This window comes from Thunnus thynnus, chromosome 13 (assembly GCF_963924715.1).
Source record: "Thunnus thynnus chromosome 13, fThuThy2.1, whole genome shotgun sequence".
NCBI lineage: Eukaryota > Metazoa > Chordata > Actinopteri > Scombriformes > Scombridae > Thunnus > Thunnus thynnus.
In genome coordinates, this window is record NC_089529.1 from 25,343,939 (window position 1) to 25,371,552 (window position 27,614).

Genomic DNA, 27,614 nt, shown 5'->3' on the forward strand with positions numbered 1-27,614 from the left:
TCTGCTGTACGTCCTGGTGTGAAAACTCATATCTGTCTTTCTTTTTAGGACTAACTTTCTCAAATTAAGGAGTGCTGTGATTTTTATCCAGAAGGTGTGGAGGGGTTATCGGTGCAGGAAGAATTACCAAATTGTGAGTTTTCATGGGTCAAAATATTCAGAAACATCTTAATAGCTGATTGCTCTCTAAATTCTCAGATGCAGTATGATGTTTTATCCCAATAATTCCCCAATTTCTTATGAGATGCACAAGTCTAGTGTCCCATTCATACTAATTTATACAACTTCTACACCAAACTAATCACACTCCACCTTTTAAAATACTTTCCTCTCCTTCAGATGCAGTCTGGCTTCTTGCGCCTCCAGGCCGTCTACAGGTCGAGGAAGTACTACAAAAGCTACCGGAAGACTCGCCATTGTGTTACTCTCATCCAAGCCCGTTCCCGCGGTTTCCTCATCCGGCAGACATTTTGGCGGCGTCTTCGCGCTGTGTTGACCATCCAGGCCTACACCAGGGGCATGATAGCCAGACGCCTCTGCCAGAGGCTCAGGGCAGAGGTAAAGAGTTATTATGTTTACTACTGCTACTCGAATCTTGTTGTTAATGTGCCAGAAAGAGAAGGATATTGGTGCTGAGGGTGAATATGACATGAGAAAGAAATTTGTTTTGGCTAAAAGAAGATGTGAAGCCTTACTGTATTTGTTCTTGTGATGCCATTAATAGATAAATACTACAGACGGTTTTTCTTCATACTCAAATACAAAGATCAGCTGTGAGTGAGGGATCATTCTGGTTGCACCAATAACTGGTGGGATATCTTCAAACCATTAGCTTACCTTACCTTAAAGGAATAGTTTGACATTTTGGGAAATGAGCAGAGTTTGATGAGAAGATCAATACCTGTAAGGTAAATATGAAGCTAAAGACAGCAGCTGCTAGCATGGCTCTGTCCTAAGGTTGAATAGTCAACCTGCCAACACCTCTAAAGCTCACTATTTAACCAATATACTTTGTTTAATATATACAAAAACCCAAGTGTGAGCCAGGCTACCTGTTTCCCCCTACCTCCAGTCTTTATGCTAAGCTAAGCTAACCAGCTGTTAGGCTGTAGCATTATATTTAGCGTAGAGACATGAGAGTGGTATCAATCTTCTCATCTTACTCTTGGCAAAGAGAGAGACAATAAATGTATAATTTCAAAAGTTTTGAATTATTTCTTTAGATAACAGAAGGGATCATGTGACTGGGAATAAAAGTGGATATGACAAATCGATATCTTGCTTTTGATCAACTGCTGCATACAATACATCTGTCTGGTGTTGCAGTGGTGATAGAAAACGTGAAATCTGATGCCTATCCACCTTATTCCTAACCCCATGACACCTTGCGTGAATTATGGGTGCAACTTTCCTTTTACTCACCTGTATCTGTGACAGTTAGCTTTATACTACAGGTGTCTTTCCTTTTCTTGGAAAATTTTGGGAAATAAATGATGTGGGCAAGGTACAAAATTAACTTTTTTGTCCACCAGCCAAATGGCTAATGAATGCTCAGATTTTACCAGCCAATCAATAGATTATTGTTTTTTGGGCTGGTGAGTAACACAAATCTGCCACCACTTGCATATTTTACCAGCATTTGGCTGGTGGCTGGTGCTATTTTTAACACAACCTATCACACAAAGGAAAGTTCAACCCTTAACCCCTTAAACTCATTCATCAACTATTAATCCAGCTTTAAGGCCTTAGTATGCTCCAAACAAATGACATGTATTACGACATGTCATCCAACGTCGTCTAAAGGCAAAAGTTCACTTAGTTGTACACACAAAAACTCACAAACATACAACGCATCGTGTGAAGAATGCAAAAAGAGAGTCTGAGAGAGAAATTCAAACCCTGCCTTACTTTCACTCTCATCTCTGCACATCTGGTCGGTCGCAGCTTTAGGTGGCACATATTTGTCAAATTACTACTCCGCCATCAGAAAGGGAGTTTTAGACACTGTTAGACAATCCAACAAGCACTTCATTTGAAGTATACTGAGGCCTTTAAGCACCCTGAATCCCATCTGAGGTGCCCTTAAGAGTAGGGTTGTTTTTTTTTTTCAAAAGAACCTTGCATGTTTTGAAATGTTTTACCATAAAACCTTATTTTATACATTCTTTTTAAATAAGCTTGTTTTAACCTGTTTGCATGTCTGTTTGTGAAATATGAAAATGTTTGTGAGCTTCTAAGAATGTTTGTGCTTTAAAAAATGCTACTTTATCTGCCATTGTTGCACATTTCCTGTTCTGAGAGTCAATGTTGAATAAATCAGTCGTTTTTAAAATGTTTGCTAAATCTCAGCTTGTTATTAAATCGATCAGTTACAAATAGCTTTCAGAGAACTTGCAAATAATAATCCTTAACAAGTCTGCAGCTCCAGTGATGCGACAATGACGAATGACGTCAGATGGGTGAGCTCTTTGGGAGCCCAACAGCGGAGCAGCGTGTGGACCTGAACGGACGAGATGCGGCTGCTGTTTATATATTGTCAATGTCGCACATGCGTCCAAAGATGTTGACCTTGGCATCTGCACTACCTACTTTTGGTTGTGTGCCATGTTAGCATGTAGAAATGTAGACGTATTCTGCTGTAGCACTTACTGTAAGGTCTGGTAAATAGCATGCGTTAGCCAAACACTGAATAGAGGTAAAAGTACTTTATATTGTGCTCGGTTTTTGAGAATAGTTTATATTCTTTGCTCACTGTTGTGTAATCATTTCTTAGAGTTATCATAACGAAAAGTCATTTTTACACCCTTAATATTTCCCTGCAGTTCCTCAGCTCTAGTTTTTTTTCTGAATTTTAACTTATGAAAAGCTTGTAGAAAATTAATAAATGCAAATCATGTTGCTGATTTATACATAACACCCTACCTGAACCCTATTCCCCCTGTTTCCTCTCTCACCTCCCGTCACAGCTGCAGCATCGCCTGGAAGCCGAGCGCCAGCGCCTGGCCGAGGAAGAGCAGCTGCGAAACCAGATGACGGCTCGACGGGCCAAGGCAGAGGCCGAGAGGAAACACCAGGTGCGGCTCGACCAACTGGTCCAGCAGCAGGAGGAGAGGGAGAGGGAGGAAAAGGAGGAGACGAGGAGGAAGAAGGAGCTTCTGGAGCAGATGGAGAGGGAGAAAGAGCAGCCCGTGGACCACTCAGACATGGTGGACCGCATGTTTGGTTTCCTGGGGAACTCCGGGCCATTGCCCAACCAGGACGGACAAGCACCAACTGGCTTTGAAGTATGTATTATTATGGGATTTGTAGTCATATAAAGTCAAATTTTTGTACTAATTTATATTGATTTTTAACCAATGTCAGTCAGTCAGTTAACCACTATCTCAGTAACAACTGCCATGAAATCTTGTACATACATTCATGGTCCCCAGAGGGTAAATCCTTCTTGATGACAGCCACTGGATAGATTGCTTTTATGTTCCCCTCAGGATGAATTTTGATAACTCTGGTGATCCCTCAGCCCCATATGTGACCCAGTCAGACTGGTTTCTCAGTGCAAACCTGATGGGGGAAATACAAACATTATTTTTTTTACTTGTTATCTGGCAGCGCTTTGTATGCTCCGAGGTATTTTCATGATCACTTGGGTATTAACTGTCTGCCCAGGATGAGAACATCTTTGCTCCGGGTGAAACCAACGTTTAAATCCAGTATTTCCACAAACTTTGCCCAGCTTTTTCAGAAACAGAACTACAAACACTGCTCTCTTCTTTGCTACATCCACTGTGGAAATACTGGCCTTAAACGTTGGTTTAAATAGTTGGTTTAAATCTAATAATCTCTTAACTTTTCATCGTTATGCCAACATTTCAACCTGTCCAACACTTTGATTTATGACCAAATACCTGCAAAACTAGTGACATTCCCATCATCTTTAGCTGTATACTTTCAAATGTTATCATGCTAACACGCTAAACTAAGATGGTGAGCTTAGTGAACATTATACCTGTTAAACATAGTATACATAGTGTACAGCATAGTAGAATTGTCATTGTGAGCAAGTTAGCATGGTGACGTTAGCATTTAGCTCAAAGCTTAAGTAATAGATTTAAACTGCTTTTCATCTTGTTTTTTGGCCACTTTGGGTCAGAACAACATCACAACAAGCTGACATACATACAGCTCTTACATATTATGATGGTAAAGGTTTTGTTATTGCTAACATGTTAGCAAACAGTTACCTACTTACACATCCAGCAGGCACAGAGCAACATTAGCATTCATTTGGAGTCATGTTTCTGTCCACCTGATGAATTAAAGTCTAATATTCATTCAATTTAACTCTGATTTGGTCTCCGCTATCTCCTAAATATCTGGCTCTATCTGGCTAAATGTTGAACTTACTACACCAGCTACTCTGCTATTTCTAATGTATTTCTTTATGTGTGTATTTTCCTATCGCTCAGGACTTGGAGAACACTCCTCATGGTGAGGAAGCCGAAGAGGAGGTGGTGAATGAAGCTCTGCCGCTACCCGACGAGGAAGATGAGGATTTGTCTGAGTACAAGTTCTCTAAGTTCGCAGCCACCTACTTCCAGGGTGTTTCCACTCACACCTACATCAGACGACCACTTAAACAACCTCTGCTCTTTCACGAGGATGAAGGAGACCAACTGGTGAGACAGAACTTTTGATTTCAAACATAAAGTCCTCTTCACCTCCCAGCGGTCCACTGAGTTATTTACAGTGCTGTGAAAATGTACATAACATAAAACAAAGGCTAACACAGTAAACACAAAATACAGTTTTTAAATTAGAATTGTATTTATATAAGCAAAAAAGATATCCAACACCAACTTGGCTTGCATGAAAAAGTATTTGCCCCCATAATTACTAATCCACTAATCTACCGAAATTCATTGATAATTGGGTTCATTTGGACTAAACATCTATACCATTCTGAGGTATGATAGAAATTATATATGTATGCATGAACCGCATTGTATTTGAGCTGCGCTGCACCAAATTCCAATCAATTTGTTGAAATGGCAATAAAGTATTGAATTGAATTGAATGGGGAGGGGTACAAAGCCATTTCTAAGGCTCTGGGACTCCAAAGAACCACAATGAGAGCCATAATCTCCAACTGGAGAAAACTTTGCACAGTCGTGAACCTTCTCAGGAGCGGCCAAATTTCTCCAAGAGCACCGTAGCGACTGATCAGTTATTAAATACCATAGTTATTAAACCAGATTATACCACAAAAGTTTTCTTGTTCATAATTAGAAAATGAGCTTGTTATATCCAGATAGTCACATCTCGTTATAACATGTAACTTGTTGTGTTTCTCGTTATAATTAGATGTTTTGCCATTGTGAAAAGACCATTTTCACTCTATAATGACAACAATGTGAGAAATATCTCTTAAAAATGACAGTTTTTTTCTACTGTAAGTGGATTTTTCCACTAAATTTGACTAAGTGACACACAATATATGAAGCTAGTGCAGGTTAATGGTCATTTGTTCATGTTAATTATTGGTATTATTGTTGGTTGATTGACTGATATTAAAACAGTTATTAAAGTACCTTTATGTATATATGATAAGAACATAAATTGTAACTGTAAAGTCACATAATGAAGCACTTTTATTTCTCTCCTCACTGCTGTATTAAACATCCTGTCCTGTCCTGCAGGCTGCATTAGCAGTCTGGATCACTGTGTTGAGGTTCATGGGGGACCTGCCTGAGCCGAAATGCCAGATGGTCATTAACGACGGGAGCGAAAAGATCCCTGTCATGACCAAGATCTACGAGACCCTCGGCAAGAGGACCTACAAGAGGGAGCTGCAGGAGCTGCAGGTGGAAGGAGAGGTGAGAGGAAGTGAACAGAAAGAAGCTGGAAGGTGGAGTGAAAAATACTCATTTCAAATAATTCTTGAGTATGATTGTTATCAAGACAGTGACGGTGGCGGATGTGATCTACAAGCATGCAAAACATCATTGTCATCCCGTGTTTGTATCTACAGAACAGCTCCATAGACAGCCAGAAGAGGAACAGCGTCAGACATAAACTTGTGTCTCTCACTCTGAAGAGGAAATCAAAGATCACTGAGGAGGTGAGACTCATACCAGCAACTCATTTTTAAAAGTAATCACCAATATTTACTGTTTATATGGTGATGTTTTTAGCATTTAGCCTCTTACATATTACAAACATATTGACTACTGTTAGATTAACCCTCACAATAGTGAATATTTTGATATTTAACATTAAAATTGTGAGTCTTTTTTTACAGTTAACAGTCAATGGATTCTGTGTTTGTTCTTATGTGTTTCCTGAATAGTCCTTTTCGACTAAACAGTTTCAGGAACTACACTCATGAACTAAGTGGCGTTAAAAAGATGTGTTGTTTCAGAAACATTAAAATATGATCCAGTTGGAGTAATAGATGTGAGTTTGGAGGCTTATAGAAATACAGTTTATTGATTGGCCAGTGCAGAGCTTTTCCTGATGACGTTGCATAGCGTTCTGGTTGAAGTTGATCCATGTTTAACAACTCTGTTTTTTGCTGATTTAAACAAAATGTTTTTTTCATGCATGGTTAATGTCAGTTTGAATGCCACATACAGTGAGCCCTCTCTCTCACTCCCTTGCTAATGTTAATGCTTTTTCTAAGACTATTTTTCTGGCATTTTGCCTTTGTTTGTCAGCTTTGTGAAAGTGCAGACAGACAGGAAACAGGGGTAGGTAGAGGGGTTTGACATGCAACACATGCCAATGGCCGGGACTGAACCACGGACATTATGGTCATGACTATGTGGTATACAGTACCAGTCAAAAGTTTGAACACACTTCCCCATTCACTTGAAAGAGAAAGTGTGTTCAAAAAACTCAACCAGTAAGCTACCGAGGTGCCCCATCTCGGTCCTTTTTTAACTAAGCAAAGCAAACAACATCATTTTAATGTAATAAAAATAAAAAAGTCCACATTCTGTCCTGATATTAACACTAGTGGCTCCCAGTAATTCCTTATTTTGTGAACGAGGCTGCACACAAGTTGACGTAGCTGTGATGCAGTGACTTCCAGCCCTGAAAACTCTGCCCCGGCAGTCCCTGAACCATCAGGAAGTGCAACCACCAGAGTAGGAATTATTATCACACCTGGAACTATTGTACAAAAACTAAATTTAGTCCCTGGTTCTTTCAGTCAAAAGAGAGAGTTCCTGAGTTCATCAGAACGTTCTTGGTCCCCTGGAAAGTTTCTGTGGTGGAAATTAATTAGAATAAATTTCATTAGTTTATTCCGGTCCATAAGAAAACATACAACATACATATCAAATCATGTTTACACCATTTACACATTATACAACGCATTATGTCTAACATACATTCAGTAAAACATTCAATGCGTAATTTCTTATCATAATTAACTCAAATAACAGTCTCTTTAAATACCAGAGAGGTAAAAGCTAAAACCTAAGCTTATTACGCCTTCCCTTTTTAACTCATAAAGACTTTCCCAAAAAACTGCTAACAAGCTGTACACGTTGTATATGAAGTAAATATATGAAGAAGAACACAATACAGTGATCATAATCATAACACAGGATTTAAATATGTTGTTTCTTCCAGTCATCGTTACAAATGTGGCTGACACTGGTTAATTTCTGTGTGTAGCAGAGGAGCTCGTTAATGAACAGTGTGATTACATTCAGCGTGGAGAAGATCAGGTGAAATGTTTGTTTTCTTTCATGTTTGTGGCAGGTCACCAGGAGGTTGACAGAGGTGGACTACAGCCTCCAGGGGAACAGCATGCTGGAGGACCGACCCACCTCCAACCTGGAGAAACTTCACTTCATCATCGGAAACGGCATCTTACGCCCCGCCCTCAGGTGACCTACGAGCAAATGTAGTTTTAGTGTCTGAAGGTCATCACCGAATCCAGACTACGGCAATCCATAAACAATGGCATTAAAAACTCTTTTTTTTGAAAGTCTAAATCCATGTTTAGCTGCCCTTTGAAGCTGCATTATTCATAACACTCTGCAGTATGATTGTGTTGGATAAAACAAATCACATACTGATGGTTTTTTATGCTGAGAGCCTCATGAGTAGTGGAGTAAAAATGAGTGAGTCAGTCCTCAGGGAAGGTCATCGTTTGTTAAAATCAGAGGATTTTATCTGCTTGAGGGCATGAATTTGTTCACTAAATATAGTTGCAATTAGCTCTGTTTAAAAAGCTGACATTTTTACTTGAGTGTGGTGATAAAAGAGAGTTTATAGAGAGTCTGATATGAGAAGCTTTTATCCTCTCTGGAGCTTGAATATGTCGAGTATATTTATTATATGTACAAGTTAAAATTCTGGCCCAATAGTGAAGCTTGAGGAAAGGTCAGGGGGTCACCAAAAACATTTTTCATTCTATTTCCAGTTCCCTCCAACAGATCATGTTAACAAGGTCCTTAGTTTTCACATCACCTCACTGTGAGAGCTCAGTATAAGTTTTCCATATCTTGTCATAAAACAATTTGTGGTTTAAAGTCACTTCTGTTTCTGTGTGAAACAGAATATGTTGGGTGGGATGGGGGTTTAGTTGCAAGGGGGGTTTAACCCTTTCATGCATTAATTATTAAGTAAAAAAAATGTTATTGTTTATTTCTACTCTTAAACAAGTGAAAAATCATGTCAGTAACTTTTTTTTTAATATATTGAATTTTGAAATGTTGATGCATGGTGTCCACTGTAGTGGTTAAAAAGTGATTTATGGAAATCAATATAGTCAAAATATATATATATATATATATATGTTTATATATATATATATTATTTTATTACTAAGAGCAAATGGTATGAATACACATTAGATAACAACAACAATAGAGAGGATATTTGAAAAACAAGACCGAGGCCCAATAGACAGAATGTACCCTTTGTTGCATTACGTCCACTGGAGTGGACAGATGTATTTTCAGTCACAGACAATAATGTACAAGAAAAATATTATTAAAAACTTGATAAAAGTATTTAAAATATCTTATCTAGTTGAAAGATATACTTTTTACCTGTTAGTATTTATCAAAAATGATATTCAGATGGAATTGTAGACGACACTTTGGGGGTTCAACACCTGGTAGTTGGGACATGGTACAACAACTTAAATGGTTCAAGATGGCTTCCAAATATCTGTCCACTGTAGTGGACACCATGCATGAAATTCTACAGATGTGATTGGATAACTCAAAAGTGGTTGTGGTTCAGCGAATACAGCACAATATGGAGCTGTAGAGGACACAACTCCAAGTTGTTTGAGCGGGGAGGAGGAGGATGTGAGGGTGAAATGAATAAATTTGGCTTGAATCACAGTCTTTGGAAATGTAAACATGTTTATTTGCCAGCTGAAATCCAAACACACACCTCCTACTGAGATATTACTCTGCTAGCTAGCCTCGAGCTAACCATCAAGTGTGGTTTTATATGATGGATGTGGTTAGTTAGTCACCCCAAATCACATTGGACTGGATTAAGTTATGTAACCGCCCCTGAGTTCAAGATGAGTCATAAAAAATATTTTTACAGAAAAACAATAGCGAGAAATTTTGAAATAAAAATACACAAATATTATTTTTTAACACATATTAAGCATCTAACGAGATAAATTAATTAACACGGGGACACAGGATGAGAACTTTGAAATGTATTTTTCATTACACTGTCTTTAAAAGGTAAGTTTGACCTGATAATAGTGTCGTCATGTAGAATAATCCTCCCAGGACCATGAATATATGTATCTGGATTTTCCTCTGATTGAACTCATTGTATTTTTGAGAGATATTCAGAACAGCCTCTGATTTACCGCGGCACTGTGTTCTGGATGTGGATCTGGTTATGTTCAGCCGTCGCTCTCTCTCACAGGGATGAGATCTACTGTCAGATCTGCAAACAGCTGACTCAGAACCCGTCGAAGAGCAGCCACGCCCGCGGATGGATCCTGCTGTCTCTCTGCGTGGGCTGCTTCGCTCCCTCCGAAAAGTTTGTCAAAGTAAGAAATGTTTGACATTATTGATCAAAACATTCAGGAAACATCATCAAAATCTCTGCAGTCCCACTTACATTAAAAGTAAAAATAAGAACAGCTGTGTAACACTGAGAAATCAATACAGACCGAACAGAGCTGAGGAAAAAAAAAATCCTATGTTTACTGGATTGATGAAAATCCAACTGAAAGTATTGACAAGACAGATCAATTACTGGAAACAGAGTCAGCTGCTCTCTGTGTATAACAGCCTCTTTCTGGATAAATAAATAAACGACACAGAGTCTGTTGTTCAGATGAACTAACAAAAATTCATCAAAGTCAATAAGGGAAATAAAAACACTGTTAGATACAGCTGTTGGTGATGAGTTAAGTGGTTTATGTCTTTTTATTCCTGTGGTCAAATGTAGATAATGTGTATATGTGTATATTCTCAGCAGCCACTGTGGTGTTTACATTTGTAAACAGTAAATTTCAGCTTTTCCCAGTCCCTCAGAATAGAAGAGATTTCATCTTTCACTGTAATTATGCTAATGTAATGGCTTTTATCCCCTTTAGTTACAAAAAAACATGTTGTTTTTTCATTCATTCACATCACTAATGACTCCATTTTGAGGATCCCTGTGAAATCAGTTTGTATTTTCATGCTTCAAGGACTTAATTCTACTCACTTTTACACTAATAATAATAATAAACTTTATTTGTATAGCACTTTTCATACAAAATGCAGCTCAAAGTGCTTCACATTAAAAAGATAATAACTGTTTTTTCTTTCCATCTCCTCTGCCCTTCTGTTGTCAGTATTTACGGACATTTCTAGTCAACGGTCCACCTGGTTACGCTCCATATTGTGAGGAAAGGTTGAGGAGGACGTTTGCCAACCGTACAAGGACCCAGCCGCCATCTTGGTTGGAATTACAGGTACTGAACACCTACTGAACATGTCTGTTGCTCTCCGTAACCAGTTTTCTATTGACTTTCTTACAGACAAGAAGAAATAATCATCTCATGATCTTTATCTATAAAGCTCAACTGTTAAAGCTTTCCAACGACCTCACATCTCTTCTCACATTTAAATCTTGTAACTACAGCACACGATCCAATAATTACTTAACCTTAGATACCCCATATGTAGGCTCTAATCTTGGCAGAACTGGTTTCAGATACTATACACCGTTCAAATGTAATGAACTGCAAACTGTCCTCAAACTAGATTCTTTCATTTCCCCCTGAAGTATTAAAACTTTATTATCTAATGTTTTTATGTAGGACATGATGTTGCATTGCTGTAGACTGTTTTGATTAGTGTTTTTTTTCCCCCCCAGGCCACTAAATCAAAGAAGCCCATCATGCTTCCAGTAACATTCATGGATGGCACCACTAAGACCCTCCTGGCGGACTCGGCCACCACTGCCAGTGAGCTGTGCAACGCTCTGGCAGACAAGATCAACCTCAAAGATCGCTTCGGCTTCTCGCTCTACATCGCTCTGTTTGACAAGGTATAACTGGGATTAGACCAGTATATGATATGTAGAGCTGCAACAGTTAGTTGATTGACAGAAAATGAATCAGCAACTTTTTTAATAATTGATTCATTGCTTAAGTAATTTTTTATAAAAAAAAAAAGACAGTTCGGTTTCTCCAATGGGAGAATTGACGGCTTTTCCTTGTGTTACATCTTAGTAAATTAAATATTTTTGGATTTTGGATTGTTGCTCAGTCAAAACAAGGTATATGATGATGTTAACTTGAGCTCTAGAAATGTTCTCACTGGCATTTTTCACAGTTTTCTGATGCTTGTAGACTAAATGATTTACCGACTGATCAAGAGAATAACTGGTAGATTAATCGATAATGAATTGAATCATTAGTTTCAATAATATGACACAATATTACTTGCTCATTAAAAATCATACAGTCAGTGTTGTCCGATATGATAGAGGTTGTATATTCATATCCGAACTGAAAATCACTGACTTTACTGTTTATTGGATAAACTTGTGAACTTCTTATTTCAGGTGTCATCGCTGGGCAGCGGCAGCGACCACGTCATGGACGCCGTCTCCCAGTGTGAGCAGTATGCGAAGGAGCAGGGCGCCCAGGAGAGGAACGCCCCCTGGAGACTGTTCTACAGGAAGGAGATCTTCAACCCTTGGCACAACCCGGCCGAGGACTACGTCGCCACAAACCTCATTTACCAGCAGATCGTCCGAGGGGTGAAGTTTGGAGAGTACCGCTGTGAGAGGGTGAGCAGCTTTGTTTGTTTTGTAACTTATTGATTTCTTTTTTTCACAGTAGATCTTGTGCAAGAACTTTAAAAAGTCACATCAGCTCCATTTGCTCAATCTACAGATGAACAACACATATTCAGGCTACACAGACAATTCTGCAAAGTCTGAAGATGTTTTAACAGGACTAAGAGTCTAAAGTTATGCTGAAATTTAAATTTTGACCTGATGATGGCGCTGGATGAAAAGTTAAGGGATCAGAAAGGTTACTACATCATCCTGAGGGAGACATGAATATCAAGACCAAGTTTCCTAGCAACAGATATTGAGACATATCACCTGCTGGTGGCGCTAGAGGAAAAGTCAACAGATCTCCAAAGTCAGTAAGATATATCGTCTGACAACCATGACTGTCTGTACCAAATTTTCTTCCGATCCATCCAATAGTTGTAGAGATTTTTCATTGGACAAGTGAAAACTTGCTGACCTGCTGGAGGTGAGAGACACAAATTAGGAGATTTCAAAAGTCATTAATGTTATTCATTTAATGTCCAGCAAACAAAATAAGGCCCCTAAAGGTCACAGTAGTCCCCTGAATGTCCGGGGCACATCCTCTGTTTAATTGGTTGGCGCCATCAGTGTTTGTAGTTTCATACCAAATCATCCAACAGTTTTTGAGATATTTCAATTCGGACCGAAATGGTGGACAAGCAGACCGTCCGCCACCCGGCAGACCGACAGTGCCATCTCTTGCAAAAACATCTTTTAGTTTAGGTCTGTCATCTCACAAAATCTGATATTTTTGTGCTTAGAAAAAGAAAATATTTATATTTATATGATGTCCTGAAATGTTATCATTGAAAATCATTCAAAATAAGCCAAAAAATGTGCTCAATAAATCACTATAGGTGCTTGAAATCAAAATTGTGCAGCAATCCTTCTATGAAGCTGGACTTTTGCCATGAAATGTTGGCCAAAACTCTGAATCCAAATTGAGAGGTACTGATACAAATTAAACATGTATTAGCAATCAAACAAATATTTAAAAACATTTCTGAATAAATTGATATTTCATACTGTTGAGCTGCAAATTTGAGTTAGACTTTTTAGATTTACCATTAAACACAACACTGGAGCAAAAATTAACCAAAAACTGGTCCAAATTGGTCACTTTTGATACAATTATGGCTCCTCTATAACCACAGCTGCAGGAGAACGGTCAGTAAAAGACAGTTAAAGAAGTCAGTGACTATCACAGATATTGGTTTTGATTTCTTGCGATCATCTCTTGACTCTGTATCTGTCCCAAAGGAGGAGGATCTAGCAGAACTGGCCTCTCAGCAGTACTATGTGGATTACGGTTTAGAGATCCTCCAGGACCGCCTGCTCAGCCTCATCCCCTCCTACATCCCCGACAGAGAAATCACCTCGACAAAGACCGCAGAGAAGTGGGCTCAGCTTATCATCAACGCCCACAAAAAGGTGACCAAAACCAGCACTTTGTCTTTTTTTTTATGTTTTGAGTTTTTTGAATTGTGTGAAGATGACTAACCACCACTAAATGTCCAGGGATTACACATGAAGAGGAGGATGAACACACAGAAGGTGAAGGAGGATGTGGTGGATTTTGCTCGTTTAAAGTGGCCTTTACTCTTCTCTCGCTTCTACGAGGCCTTCAAATTCTCAGGTTGGTGACACCAAAGCACTGAAAGGCAAAGATATTCTATTGCAAACTATGTTTTCCTGCGTATGTTTATGTGTTTTCATGGATATGTTACTGTCTGTTCACAGGGCCCAGCCTGCCCAAGAATGACGTGATCGTGGCAGTGAACTGGACCGGGGTTTACTTTGTGGACGAACAGGAGCAGGTCCTTCTGGAGCTTTCTTTCCCGGAGATCACTGCTGTGTCCAGTAGCAGGTATGAAGCACTGTATCAACACACAAAGCAACACTGAAAACAAAACATCTATGTCAAAATTATACAAGATAGTACCAGTAAAAGTTTGGACACACCTTCCCATTCACTTGAATGAGAAAGTGTGTCCAAATGTTCGACTGGTACTGTATATATGTGCAATTTTATCCAAAGTGAGACCTGAATATATCACAAAAACACTAACTCAAGCAGTTTATCAACATATCAATGATGTATTGATGAGGGAGAATGAGAATACTAGTTATGTTACATTACAAATAGGTTCAGCTCGGTTTTTGGATTTACGATAAATTGGTCCAAAGCTATTAATTCTCCAACAAAAATATAATTAAGCTTTTTTTAGTATTTTAAAAATTCAGCAAACAGAAAAACTAACATGTTAACAAATCATAAATTTAGCTCTTTTTTTTTGCACAGAAACATTTGCTTTATGTTAGCCATCTAGCATGAATATTGCTTAAATTTAGCTCTAGCATTGCTATGATTTCAAAATAAAGTACAACTGAAGCAGGCATGTGCCAAAAACGCCTGTCTACACGCTTTGAGGAACATTGCCTTTTTATGTAGAAAATGTAATTTTAATATGATAGAGTTTGGACCTCTGGTTGTATCTGACTTTATCTTTCTTTTTTACTTAATACAAATACCATAAATTTGGGTCATGCTCTTAATGTCGCCTGTTTGCACTTGAGTTTGTTTTATTGTCATTTTCTATGCACAGATGTATAACTTCTGAACTCAATACAATACTAAACTGTGGTACTGTGGTCTGGAGCTGTAATTATCAATCAACAGGAAAGAAAAAAAGTAGTTTATTCCTTGAAAATACTTATCCAAAGTTGAAAAAAATTACCCTTTTATGGTTAGGATCTTCTACTTTCATGAGCTACTACACAATGTCCATGTTTTGGAAATTAATTTATACATCAATGAAAGCAATCGGTTAAAGTAAACTTCGTTTTCCAGAGGGGGTAAACTGCAGGGCCAGAGTTTTACCTTGGCCACCATGAAGGGAGACGAGTACACGTTCACCTCCAACAACGCAGAAGACATCCGCGACCTGGTGGTCGCCTTCCTGGAGGGTCTGAGGAAGAAGTCCAAGTATGTGGTAGGACTGCTGGACTGTCCCAACCCTGGTAAGAATCAGCGAGGGTTTGAAAATAAAAGCATGTTTTGGTTAATTTTTTGTAAGTTTTGGCATCACCTTTGGGAGACATTGGCTTTTGTTTTTCTTAATTGTGGATATACTTGTTTTTATCTCCCAGCGGGGGTAGATTCCACATTCCTGAGTTTCTCCAAGGGGGATCTGATCATCTTAGACGAACATGACGGAGAGCATGTGATGAACTCTGGCTGGGCTCACGGCATCAACGACAGGACCAAACAGAGAGGGGACTTCCCTGCAGACTGTGTCTACGTACTTCCTACTATCACCAGACCGCAGTATGACATAGTGGTGAGTGGAGCCAGAACAACAACATCTTGAGCTTTGGGAAACAGTGATCGACATCTGTCACCATTTCCTGACATTGACAACAGGAAAGATAGCCGACTGAAAGTAAGGTTACAGCCACAGCAGTTGATAATGTTACATTAGCTTACATCTTTATAAATCCGGGTGTGCTGCCTGCATGTTATTGTAGTTTGTCCCAATTGTTTCGTTGCTGCTTCTTGTCTAATTCTCTCAGCAGATGAATGTAGTTCATAAATCTGTTTTTTCCAAGAACTGGTAACGTGAGATAACATTACTGACAGAGACAGAACTCAACTGAATGTGAGATGCGTCTTATTAACGGTAATGCAACAGGTGAAACAGCTAAATCAACTTCTGAACAAGAAATATTATTGGCTGCTGGAAACTAATCAGGAGCAACAAGACTTTGCATTTAAACAGTGATCAAATCATTTGTCCATTCGTCTGTCTTTAACATTATGGTTTAGTTTATGCTTTATGCTAAGCTAGGCTAACTACATCCTGACTCCAGCTGCAGAAGAAATGTTAAACTATTGCTTTAAAAACACACTCTGTGTAAGTCATTTGATGCATCCTTCTGTCGATTTATAAAAAACTATATAACTACATCTTAACATCTTGTCTTTGCAAGTGAGTCTCCTCTCTGTGGCTTCACCTTTCACAAGTCTTCCGCCCTCTTTTCACTCTTTCTTTGTCTTTGTCTTTCTTCCTCTTTTCTCTTTCAGGCTCTGGTGACTATGACTCCTGATCAGAGGCGAGAATCCATCAGTGTTTCCCTGAGTAACCTCTCTGACAATGAGGACAAAACCAAGGCCTACACACTGGAGGAGTTCTCCTACGACTACTTCAGGTGTGTTTCCTAAATCTTTACATGCACACATACAGATATAATTCAGGCGTCTTACTCCGTCTGTCCAAACAATATTGATATTAAACGTATACGGTTGCCTTGTTAACATATAGCTGTATTATGCAAGAATGTTATGTTTCTTCTCCTTGTTTCCAGGCCTCCTCCTAAGAGCACTCTGAGCAGGGTGATGATCTCTAAAGCCCGAGGGAAGGAGCGTCTGTGGAGCTGCACCAGGGAGCCTCTCAAACAGCCTCTGCTGAAGAAGGTTCTGGCCCACGAGGAGCTTTCCCAGGAGGCCTGCCTGGCCTTCATAGATATCCTTTAGTGGAGGATGAACAGATTTTGTTGTATGTTTGGATCTTTTTTTTTTTGTCTTTAATGTCTTTTTTGTTATCTTAATAATCTCTAAACCTTTTCTCCAAACTTACCAAGGCCTAATACGAAGCTTCAGTGTCCAAATGAGTCAAATCAAGTAGATATCTTTGAACATTACATTCTTTTTAGTTCCAAAGTTCCTCTTTTTGTTACTATACTTCCACTGCAGCTCAACAGGGAAACACAAAGAGGGAATTTGATGCTCGATATCCACTTGATATGACTAACTCAGACTTCTGAAGCCTCATATAAGCTTCAGATTAACTTTTAAATATATTTTTGCACAAAGTGACTGTCTGGACACACTGTGGATTTTCGCCTCCATCACTTACATTGTAAGTTTATTATGAATGGATCTTTTAACAGCCAGTATGAACAGGAGAGAAGGAAAACTTCTTTCAGTGTTTATATGGGCAAGACAGACTTGAAAAATTGTCCTTATCGTCGGCTTTACATGCTGCTGAAAATGATGCTGAATATATTTTAAAGTAACTTTGCATATTTAACTGTCTGTAAGATGTTATATATATTGAAAATACATCACAAAGCAGTTTTTGTTTTATTTAAACTGTAATTATGTTTCATTTGCTGTTACTCTGGAATTTTTTGACAACATTTTTCCTGAAAGTGCCAATCAGGTTCCAAAATTTCTGTTCCAATTTTGGATCGCACCTCATTTGAAACATCATTTTCCAAATGAACCACTCGGTCACATTACACTGTATCTCACGACCTGTTGTCATGTTAACGGTCGATGTCCTTAACTGTGGCCGTACCTATTATGAAGTATATGGGCGACTACCCGTCCAAACGAGCGCGCTCTGTCAACGAGCTCACCGATCAGATCTTTGAAGGAGCGCTGAAGGCCGAGCCGCTCAAAGACGAGATCTTCTGTCAGATTCTCAAACAGCTCACCGATAATCAGATCAAGTAAGTCTAAAACACACACACACACACACACACACACACATAAACAGATATCAAAGATGTAAAGTATGTAACAGAGCGTGACGCTGCCTTCAAGGAGCTCTTACAAATGTCAGAATTATGAGTTCAGTATTTATGAACATGACGGGGACAGTTGAGATGTTTGTATGATTCCAGCATTTCTGAGATGTGATGAAAGTTTTGGTTCTTCTTACGTTTATTTTATTTAGAATTAGGAAACATCTTATAAATGCATAATGACACAGCTGTCATACAGCTTTTCATACACTTAAGGAAAACTAATGCATGAATACAGCAGGTACACTAAATGTCCAATAGTAAGTGGACGCCGGGACGTTACACCCTCGTGTGATTGTTAAACATGTCATTCACAACCCATTGGCAATAAGCTGCAGCTATATCAGCCTCCACTTTTCTGGCAAAGGTTTTCATTACAAGACTTAACATGCCAGCAGGGATTTGCTCCCATTCAGCCACAGGAGCATTAGTTAGGTCCAACACTGATGTTCAAGTCAAGTCCATTTTTATTTATACAAGCCCAATATCACAAATCACAACATGGGGCTTTTCAGTCTTTACATCATACAATATCCTCTGTCCTTAGACCTTCGATTTGAATAAAGAAAAACTCCCTAAAATAAACCTTTTAAAGGGGAAAAAATGGAAGAGAGACCTCAGAGGGAGCAACAGAGGAGGGATCCCTCTTCCAGGACGGACACATGCAATAGATATATGAACAGAATAGACTAAGACAAAATTACAGCATGGACAAACGGGATGACAAAATTATAGATAAGTTGATATGAAGAATATATCTGGAGTTGGATGTTGGGTGATGGTCTGGCCCATAGTTGGCGATCCAGTTCATCCCAAAGGTGTTGGATGGGAGGTCAGGGCTCAGTCGAGTTCCTCCGTGCTACAGTTTCTTTATGATTCTTTCTTTGGCCATTAAGTATATTTAACCCTCCTGTTGTCCTCGGGTCAAATTTGACCCGTTTTCAAATGTTCAATTATCAGAAATGTGGATTTCTTTCATCTACTTGCCTGAAGATCACATGGATGGTTCCATACCACACACTTTGCAAGTAAAAGTAATGATCACTACTTTCATTGAATTTTGGGTGTTTTATTAAAATTTATAGCATCTGTGGACTTTTGTCTTCCCGAGTCAAAATTGACCCGGGAAGACAAAAGATGCAGGTCGACAGGAAGACAACAGGAGGGTTAACTCACTAAATGAGAGGTTTTTGTTTTTTTTTTAGATCTCTAACTCACACAACAGCACTGCTGTTGATATTTTAATGCCACAAGAACTTATTTTTGACCATTAACTCAGTTGGATCATAGCTCATCATTAGATCATTGCTTACTGTGTGTGTGTGTGTGTGTGTGTGTAGGTACAGTGAAGAGAAGGGCTGGGAGCTGCTGTGGCTCTGCACTGGTCTGTTTCCTCCCAGTAACATCCTGCTGCCTCACGTCCAGAAGTTCCTTCAGGCTAAGAAACATTATCCGCTGGCTCCAGACTGCATGCAGCGACTACAGAAAGCCTTACGGTAACATACACACACACACCTTCACATATGTCCATTTCTTCTGGTCTTCATAAATACTCTTGTTCTGTTCACTTTACATTCGTCTCTCTTCTGTTTCATTTATTGTAGAAATGGGTCGAGAAAGTACCCTCCTCACCTGGTGGAGGTGGAGGCCATCCAGCACAAAACCACTCAGATCTTCCACAAAGTTTACTTCCCTGATGACTCAGATGAGGTCAGTGACAACTAAAACCCAAAATGTATATTGTTACATAACATATAATAACTGCAAGAATTAGATTAGAATGAGCTCATATTAGCTTTTATTTAAAAATCAACACCCTGATTGTCTATGATTAGCATTGAGACATTTTGGACTCCACATACAGTATGTAAAGAAGCATTTTTGACATTATCCAAAGGGTTCTGAATGATTTTATGAGTCTGGAAGGTTGGACAATAGTTGGAAATTGATTAATATAATCCTTCAGTTTACTTGAAATTATAAAAAACAATCATAATTCCAGATCCCACACAACAGCATTGATACTTTTATTATCATATATTGCACATGGCCTTCTGTAAACCTGCTAAACTGAAAATATTTACTCAAAATTCATTTTTTCCCCCATAATTTCAGATTCTTCCTCATTTGTCGTGTTGTGTTGTGTTCGCAGGTGTTTGAAGTGGAGTCGAGCACCAAAGCCAAAGACTTCTGTCACAACATCTCTGGACGTCTGATGCTCAAATCCTCTGAGGGCTTCAGTCTTTTTGTCAAGATCACTGACAAGGTGAAGACAATCTGTAGCCTTATTAACTAGATTCTAGTAAATCCCCTGTATGTTAGTACTGTAGCATCAATATACTGTGAATTATATGTTTTTTTTATTCTAAAACTAGATGTCTGTCAGAACAGTTGAGTACAGTATACAGTAAGTGTTGTTTAAGGGAACAGATCTACATTTTGGGAAATACACTTATTTGCTTTCTTACCAAGAGTTAGATGAGACGATTGATACCACTCTCATGTTTGTCTATTTAATATGTTGCCACAGCTAGCAGCAGATTAGTTTAGCTTAGCATAAAGAACAGAAACAGAGGGAAACAGCTAGCCTGGCTCTTTCTGAAGGTAAAAAATCTGCTTCGTGCTAATCAGCATGTTATATCTTGTGTGTTTAATCTGTGTAAAAACTGAAGTGTAAATATGACATGTTGTGTACGGAGGGTTATAATATAAATGTTGGTAATTTCAGTCTGTTATTTTGTGGTTTTCCAGGTCATCAGTGTGCCTGATGGCGACTTCTTCTTCGACTTTGTGAGGCACCTGACTGACTGGATCAAGAAAGCCAGACACGTGAAAGATGGTAAACTAAAATTCAACTATATCTCTCCCAACAAGAGGCAAATCTTGTAAATGTGTCCTCTGTCTGATTGTTTCATCCGGTTGTAACAGTTTATCTTCTCAACTGTGTGTCGCGGGTGTGCAGGTGTTGTGCCTTCATTGACGTATCAGGTGTTCTTCATGAAGAAGCTGTGGACGAATACGATACCGGGAAAAGACTCCATGGCTGACTCCATCTTCCACTACTACCAAGTGAGTGGCCTCTGCTACAGATTATTTTACTTAAAACAGCTTAACAAGTAGATCAACATGGTCTTTTTAATGGAGTTTGGATGTTCTGTGTAAGTTTGACGAATTTACCGCCAACTTCAAACTGAAAAAACTGAACTACACACATGCAGACGTGCAGTATTGTAAAAATGACGTTCCTCTCTGTACAGGAGCTGCCTAAGTATCTGCGTGGCTACCACAAGTGTTCCAAGGAGGAGGTGCATCAGCTGGCGGCGTTGATCTACAGGGTGAAGTATGAGGAAGACAAATCCCACTTCCACAACATTTCCAAGATCATCAAGGAGCTCGTCCCTCAGGAGCAGATCAGATATCTGTCCCCCGACGACTGGAAGAGGGTGAGCTGATATATCAGAGCAGCACGAACTGACTCACACACCGAGACGTCTGCATGAAATTTCTTGTATTATTTCATGTTAGGTTATGCACCAATGATCAGTTGACAAATATTTTCCATTTGAGCTTGTGGCCACAGACGTAGAATAAGAAAACTTTTGATTGAAGCATCTTGGTTTGCAGTTCTCTGTTAACTTATTCATTATTTTAGTAGCTATTCTCATCCAAAAATACAAATTTTAAATCTGATCACAGTCAACAAATAAGTAAAAAAAAACCTAAAAAATATACAAAATATAGACTGAAACCAGAGCTACTTACCCTAGAAATTACACAGGCATCAATTAATGTTACAAACACAAAATTATAGCGTCCCACATTTAGAGGTCAATTCAAAGAAACACACAGAAAAACTGACTTTAATGTTATTATTCAAATATCTGCTAAATGGACGCCAGTTAAAGCTACAGCGCCCTGAACCCTGATTAGAGATAAGAGTGTAAACATAATTAATGAATAACTGGAAAAAGTGTCCTCCTTTTGTGCTCTCAGTCCATCATGTCGCTGTTCAACAAACACTCAGGGAAGACTCGAGAAGAAGCCAAACTCTCCTTCCTGAAAATCATTTACAAGTGGTCAACATTTGGTTCTGCCTTCTTTGAAATCAAGGTAAAGACGTTGGATCACGGTAATTAGTTTATAAAAGCTTATAAGAAGTTGAATTTGAGAGTTGTCTTGTCATCTGTTGTGATTACTTAGTGTTTATTCTCATTTTAAGAAAGCAGGAATACACAATAATGTGTGAAATTTCTTTTTAAAATTATTCTATTTTGTTTTTTCTGCAGCAAACAACTGATCCAAATTACCCAGAAACCCTCTTGATAGCCATCAACAAACATGGAGTCAGTCTGATTGATCCAAAGTCTAAGGTGGGTCCAGATTTATCTGTTTGTGTCAGTTTGTGTTAAAAAAAATAGTTTTGATTTGATCCAAATGTTTAGAGCTACAAAAGAGAACTTTGTGATTTGGCTGCCTGAAAGGTTTGAGTTATGACCCACAAATCCACCAAACAAACCTTTAAAAACAAGATCTGGGATTTTTATATCTGTCATTTTGGCTTTAAGTTACATACTAGTTAAAGCACCACGATGTGTTTTCATTCTGTTACTGTGGTGTCATTTTTAATTTTCTTGTACGTATGATATAGCTGTTTCTGCCAGCAGCAGCGTATCTGTGCTCATCCGACTCGTTATACTTCCCGTAGGACATCCTCACCACTCACCCCTTCACTAAGATCTCCAACTGGAGCAGTGGCAACACGTACTTCCACATCACCATCGGAAACCTGGTCCGAGGCAGCAAGCTGCTGTGTGAAACCTCACTGGTGAGCCAAACAAATTAAATAACATGCAAAACAAAATTTTTCTGTATTTGGACATCTGTCTTATGGTTGACTTCAGCAGCTTTTTTGGCAAAAATGGCCAAAACAGCAGAAAAGAATGGACTGGGGCATATTTTTATAAGATTTTTGACAGATGTTACACCCATAGAGTGGAAGCTCACTCAAGGGGTGACATATTTTAGAAAAATAATTTATTCTGAAAGAACAAATTGGCACTTTGTGAGTCGGGTGATCTTCAGTGGCTTTACTCTTAACATTAACTGCCAATTTAAATTAGTTGGAACAATAGAACAATCCAAAACAATAACAATATAATATAAAAATTCAATATTTAAAAATACAGTTAACATGTATAAATTAGCTATTTCCATTTAAAATCATTAGTCTGACAGAATCACAAAATATATATACATAAAATAGGCTATTAAAAATTATCAATTCTATAACAGAGCATTGAAAGTACTATATCAGTCTATTATTTACAATTTTATCATTTCAGGTATAAAACAATTATCTCATTCCCTCATAACTTCAATCACGCAACATTTACATTACAATATAATCTCCCTCATTCATCCTCTCTGTTTACGCGTGATGTATTACAACGTGAGCTGCCTTGTTGCCTTGACAACGGTAAACAACAGCGCTGCTAATCAGCTGTTCGGGCTCTGGCTCTAACTGACGATGTTCTATAACCGTTGTAAACAACTGAAAATAAACGTTATGAACCGTTATAAACTGGAACTGAAAATAAACGTTATTAACTGTTATAAATATACTGAAAATAAACGTTACTAACCGTTATAAACAAACTGAAAATAAACGTTATTAACTGCTAGAGGAAAACGAACAAAACAAAGAAAATACAAACCACAAAACACTATAAACATTAAATCTTACACATACATACATATCAATGCAGTCAGGCAAACCTTACATCCGTTTAATTTAAAGATAACTATCATTGTAACTGGCAAGCTAGTGCCAACTTGCTCCACCTAGCTAGCGCATATACACTAATAACCTACAGACACGCTACCATACATAAAGCAGTACAATAACAGTAAAAACAACAATAAAACAATAAAAACAGTACATTAAATAGAAAAACCGAAAAACTGAATACACGCTTACATGACATTTACCCACCTGAAAGAAAAAATTGACACTTGGTGGTGTCGGCTGATCTTCAGTGGCTTTACTCTTAACGTTAACTGCCAACTGCAGAATGCAACCGCTCATACCTTATATACCCCCAGGTGGTCTCGTGCCTTTTCCATTCCAACTACCAGTATGTGAAATTAAATGGGGGGAGGGTGTCTGTTAACATTCAAAATAAAGTTTTATACATATAAAAAAATAACATTTAAATCAGTGGAAATTTCCTATGCGCCACACAGACATCATCATTTGTCTGCTAGTATAGTTAAAAAAGACTTCAGATATAATATTTAGTCTCCTGTATAACACTCAAAAACTAAAACTGAAGTGGAAAAAAAAAACGTCGTCAGCCATAAAAAAATCATTTGAAACTCAGTTTTTCAAAGATATTGTTGAATTATTTGCAGTTCTGTTTTTAACATCAGACTTACTTTATGGCAAGAAATCTCAGGATTGCCTGGAAAAGAGTATTAAATTCCCAAGTTTACTAAAGTGCGTCTGATCTTTGACCCCTCAGGGCTACAAAATGGACGACCTCCTGACCTCTTACATCAGCCAGATGCTGACGACCATGACCAAACAGCGAACCTCCCGAGGCAACAGCAAGTGAGCAGACGGCTGGAAACTCATCGATCTCTGTGACAGACGAGGCACGGTCAGTCGATCCTGCGTTTTCCTGCACAGTGTGAATACAAAAATACAAAAACTGTCCCAACAGCTGTGACACTGTAATGCCAACGTTTTCATTTATCTTATTGTTTATCGGCCCTGTCTTAAAAACTCACCTGTTGCCTTTTAAAATGACCTTTTCCCAACATGACGCATGTAAGGTGGACAATTGTGGACGTTCTCTATAAACTGCTTGTCATGTTATCTGCCGTCCTCCTGCATCTCCAGCAGTCTGCATTGTTTTGTCAGTGAGGTTTCTCAGTTTATTATCTCTGTGCTGTAAAGTTTTCCTAAATGAGCTTTCATTACGACTAGTTTTAGACTTTTTCAGACTGAATTCAATGCCATGATGTTTGTTTGTTTTTTTTTTCAAATCCAGGAATCAGCGTTGAGACAATCAAACTGTATTCCAGCTTCTTGCTGGATTCACACAAAAATAAAATGTCAGTCTGGGACCGTATTCACAAAACATCTTAAGGCTGAAAGTAGCTCCTAACTGGCTGAGTTACTGCAGGAGAAACTCCTAAAAATAAGGGGCATGTCAGAACTAATTTTAGTTCTCATACGTTTTTGGGGCTAAGAGTTTTTTCACAAAGCATTTTAGTGATACATCTGAGAAAAGTGCCTCCCAGCATCAGGATTTTGAAAAAAAATTATGATAATGAACTCTCTAAAGTGTATTTTGATGACAGGTAAGTTAATAAGGATTCAATCAGTGTACCAAAATATTAAAACAACACAATAATACCAGAAAAAGAAAAACAGTTTACATAACTCTCCACTACTGTGCCACTGGAAACATGCAGTTTTAGAGTATAACCGCCATCTGTCAGAATTATTCATCAAACCAAAAATAAGCCAAACGGGGCTTTTCTTCATCCGCCACCATTCAACCATCCCACACTGAAAGAAATGTTGGTACCACCGGCTTCATGCTACCTGATGTTTACATTTTATTTGCAGTCTTCAAAACGCACCGCAGTATCATAAAATACGCTGGTGGAACCACACATCTTTCTGCTAATTTATGAAGGTGAAGTGTGTGTGTGCTGACAGAAAAGTTACTGAAAGTCAACACAAGGCGTTAGCAGCTAATGCTACTTCAAACTGAGCCCTGGCAGCATTTTAATGGCTAAAAAGTTATCCAGTGTATCTCTGCCCATGTTTACTACTGTTAGTGTGGCAGAAGACGTACTTTTCTGGAGTGTTTATGATTTTGTATTTAAAATAAGATATGTAGAATTTTTTGTTTCTTTTTTAGTCATACTTTTGTTCAAAAAGTTAAAATATCAATTCCTAATCGCAGCTGAATCAATTCGGCTTTATATCGCAAAGGTAATCGTTACAAATTTATCTATCGTTTTTGTACATTGTGGACACTGTAGCGTTATATAGATACGTATTGAATCATCGGAGAGGGAACGATGCTAATATGTAGAGTTATCGCATCAAAAGATGATTTGTTCAGTCAACTGGAAAAAAATATCTCGATATAAACCATAGACTGTATAAAAATATGGACGTAGTTACCGTGAGTCATCCGTTGGTTTCTGGAGAGCGGTTTTGAAGCTCAAAGTGAGCCGCTCCGGCCGTCGCCATCTTGGCAGTGCGTGACGCTGCCTAACTCCCAGCCAATCAAAAATGGGCAAAGAGGCGGGCCGAATGGCTGAAACAAGCCACCTAGCGGCTGGCGGACCTGTCACTCAAAGCAGCCATGTCCTTCATTATGCATAACTTTACGGCTTAATAAAATTTAAACGGGTGAGTTATAAAAAAAAATTCAACCTCCGTACAGTTGTCATGAAAGGGGAAATTAGCTATAGAGACCAAAACCGTTTTTTGTACCAGGCTGTAAACATGTTTATTTCTGCTGTAAAGTTGGGCATTTTAACATGGGGGTCTATGGGGAATGACTCGCTTTTGGATCTGCCCTCAAGTGGCCATTCAAGGAACTGCAGTTTTTGGCACTTCCGCATTGGCTTCATTTTTCAGCCCCGGAGGTTGCCGCTTGGTATCAACCACAGACTGTAGATGCTTAACATTTACTGACACAAACGCCAGTCACCTGTTAACCAATCACTGAGGAGACAGTGAAACATGACGTCATCCATAGCAAGTCGCTTCTCTTGGAGTTCTCTCAGTTCTTTACTAAAAGTTGCTCTCAGCAGCTTTGTGAATCGGTCTTAAGAGGAACTTTTAGTGCCTTTTAGGAAGGATCCAAGTGGTGAGTTAAGATACTTTGTGAATACGGCCCCAGTCTCTAATAACTTGTACAAAAAAAAAAGATCAGTGACTAGTTAGTAAGTGGCCAGCTGTAAAAATCCCTCAACAACCAAGACTAAAATCCCCAAAACACAAGTCTGTCTTCTTGTTGCTTTTTGTTTGTCTTGTAATTAGCTTCATTTTTCAGATGCATCCTTATTTATGCTCAGAGGTTTTACATGTTTACCAAACCAGCATCAAATGTGGTGTCACTTTTTAATGTGTTTTAGATCAAATCTCTTTAAATGTAGACTACACCAAAGCTAACCAATACTTCAACAAATGACCCTTCACAAATCAGTTGGTCATTGGTTTGTTTCGTTACCAATTTATGCAGTCGAATGTGTGTTATCATGGACGGATTTGGATGAAACTCCAGCACTGTGAACGGTTACGGTTAGCTGCAGTGGAGAGAAAATATAACCTGAAGATATTTTTATAGCATTGTTAGTCATGAATGTGCAAGGAAACAGACCATATGTGTGCCACAAAGTTCAAACACCACCTGTTTGATGATCAGCTGATCCACAGTAGTTTTTGTCCATGTAAACATGTACTGTAGCTGGTGAATGATCTGAATGTGTTTTTTTCTAAATGTATGAACCACTAGCATTGATTTTTAAGCATCAAGTAATAATCATAATACTTTTTTTGACCTTGTTTATTAAGGAGAAATTGTGTCATCCTGGATGTGACCACGTATTCTGATGTAGCGATGAATAAATTACATTTTTCAAAAGAGCACAACGAGTTCATTTCTGTTTAATAAGAGCTG

General features: G+C 38.5%; 1 protein-coding gene across 1 annotated transcript in view; it reads left to right on the plus strand.

Moving 5' to 3' along the window:
* LOC137196027 (unconventional myosin-VIIa-like) overlaps positions 1-27,586 on the plus strand; it is a 59,984-nt gene extending 32,398 nt beyond the window's left edge. Inside the window, exons 21-49 of the mRNA XM_067608801.1 lie at positions 49-133; positions 340-558; positions 2,967-3,284; positions 4,467-4,676; positions 5,697-5,873; positions 6,029-6,118; positions 7,768-7,895; positions 9,916-10,042; positions 10,838-10,957; positions 11,362-11,535; positions 12,055-12,282; positions 13,576-13,746; positions 13,834-13,951; positions 14,056-14,182; positions 15,167-15,336; positions 15,466-15,656; positions 16,400-16,524; positions 16,681-16,838; positions 17,676-17,829; positions 19,245-19,400; positions 19,509-19,614; positions 20,057-20,170; positions 20,656-20,743; positions 20,867-20,973; positions 21,162-21,347; positions 21,898-22,014; positions 22,191-22,274; positions 22,610-22,729; positions 24,426-27,586. Of these exons, the coding sequence (XP_067464902.1) occupies positions 49-133; positions 340-558; positions 2,967-3,284; positions 4,467-4,676; positions 5,697-5,873; positions 6,029-6,118; positions 7,768-7,895; positions 9,916-10,042; positions 10,838-10,957; positions 11,362-11,535; positions 12,055-12,282; positions 13,576-13,746; positions 13,834-13,951; positions 14,056-14,182; positions 15,167-15,336; positions 15,466-15,656; positions 16,400-16,524; positions 16,681-16,838; positions 17,676-17,829; positions 19,245-19,400; positions 19,509-19,614; positions 20,057-20,170; positions 20,656-20,743; positions 20,867-20,973; positions 21,162-21,347; positions 21,898-22,014; positions 22,191-22,274; positions 22,610-22,729; positions 24,426-24,518 (4,261 nt within the window). The 3' untranslated portion in view covers positions 24,519-27,586. The remainder of the gene's footprint in view (positions 1-48; positions 134-339; positions 559-2,966; positions 3,285-4,466; positions 4,677-5,696; positions 5,874-6,028; positions 6,119-7,767; positions 7,896-9,915; positions 10,043-10,837; positions 10,958-11,361; positions 11,536-12,054; positions 12,283-13,575; positions 13,747-13,833; positions 13,952-14,055; positions 14,183-15,166; positions 15,337-15,465; positions 15,657-16,399; positions 16,525-16,680; positions 16,839-17,675; positions 17,830-19,244; positions 19,401-19,508; positions 19,615-20,056; positions 20,171-20,655; positions 20,744-20,866; positions 20,974-21,161; positions 21,348-21,897; positions 22,015-22,190; positions 22,275-22,609; positions 22,730-24,425) is intronic.
* The last annotated feature ends 28 nt before the right edge of the window (positions 27,587-27,614 follow it).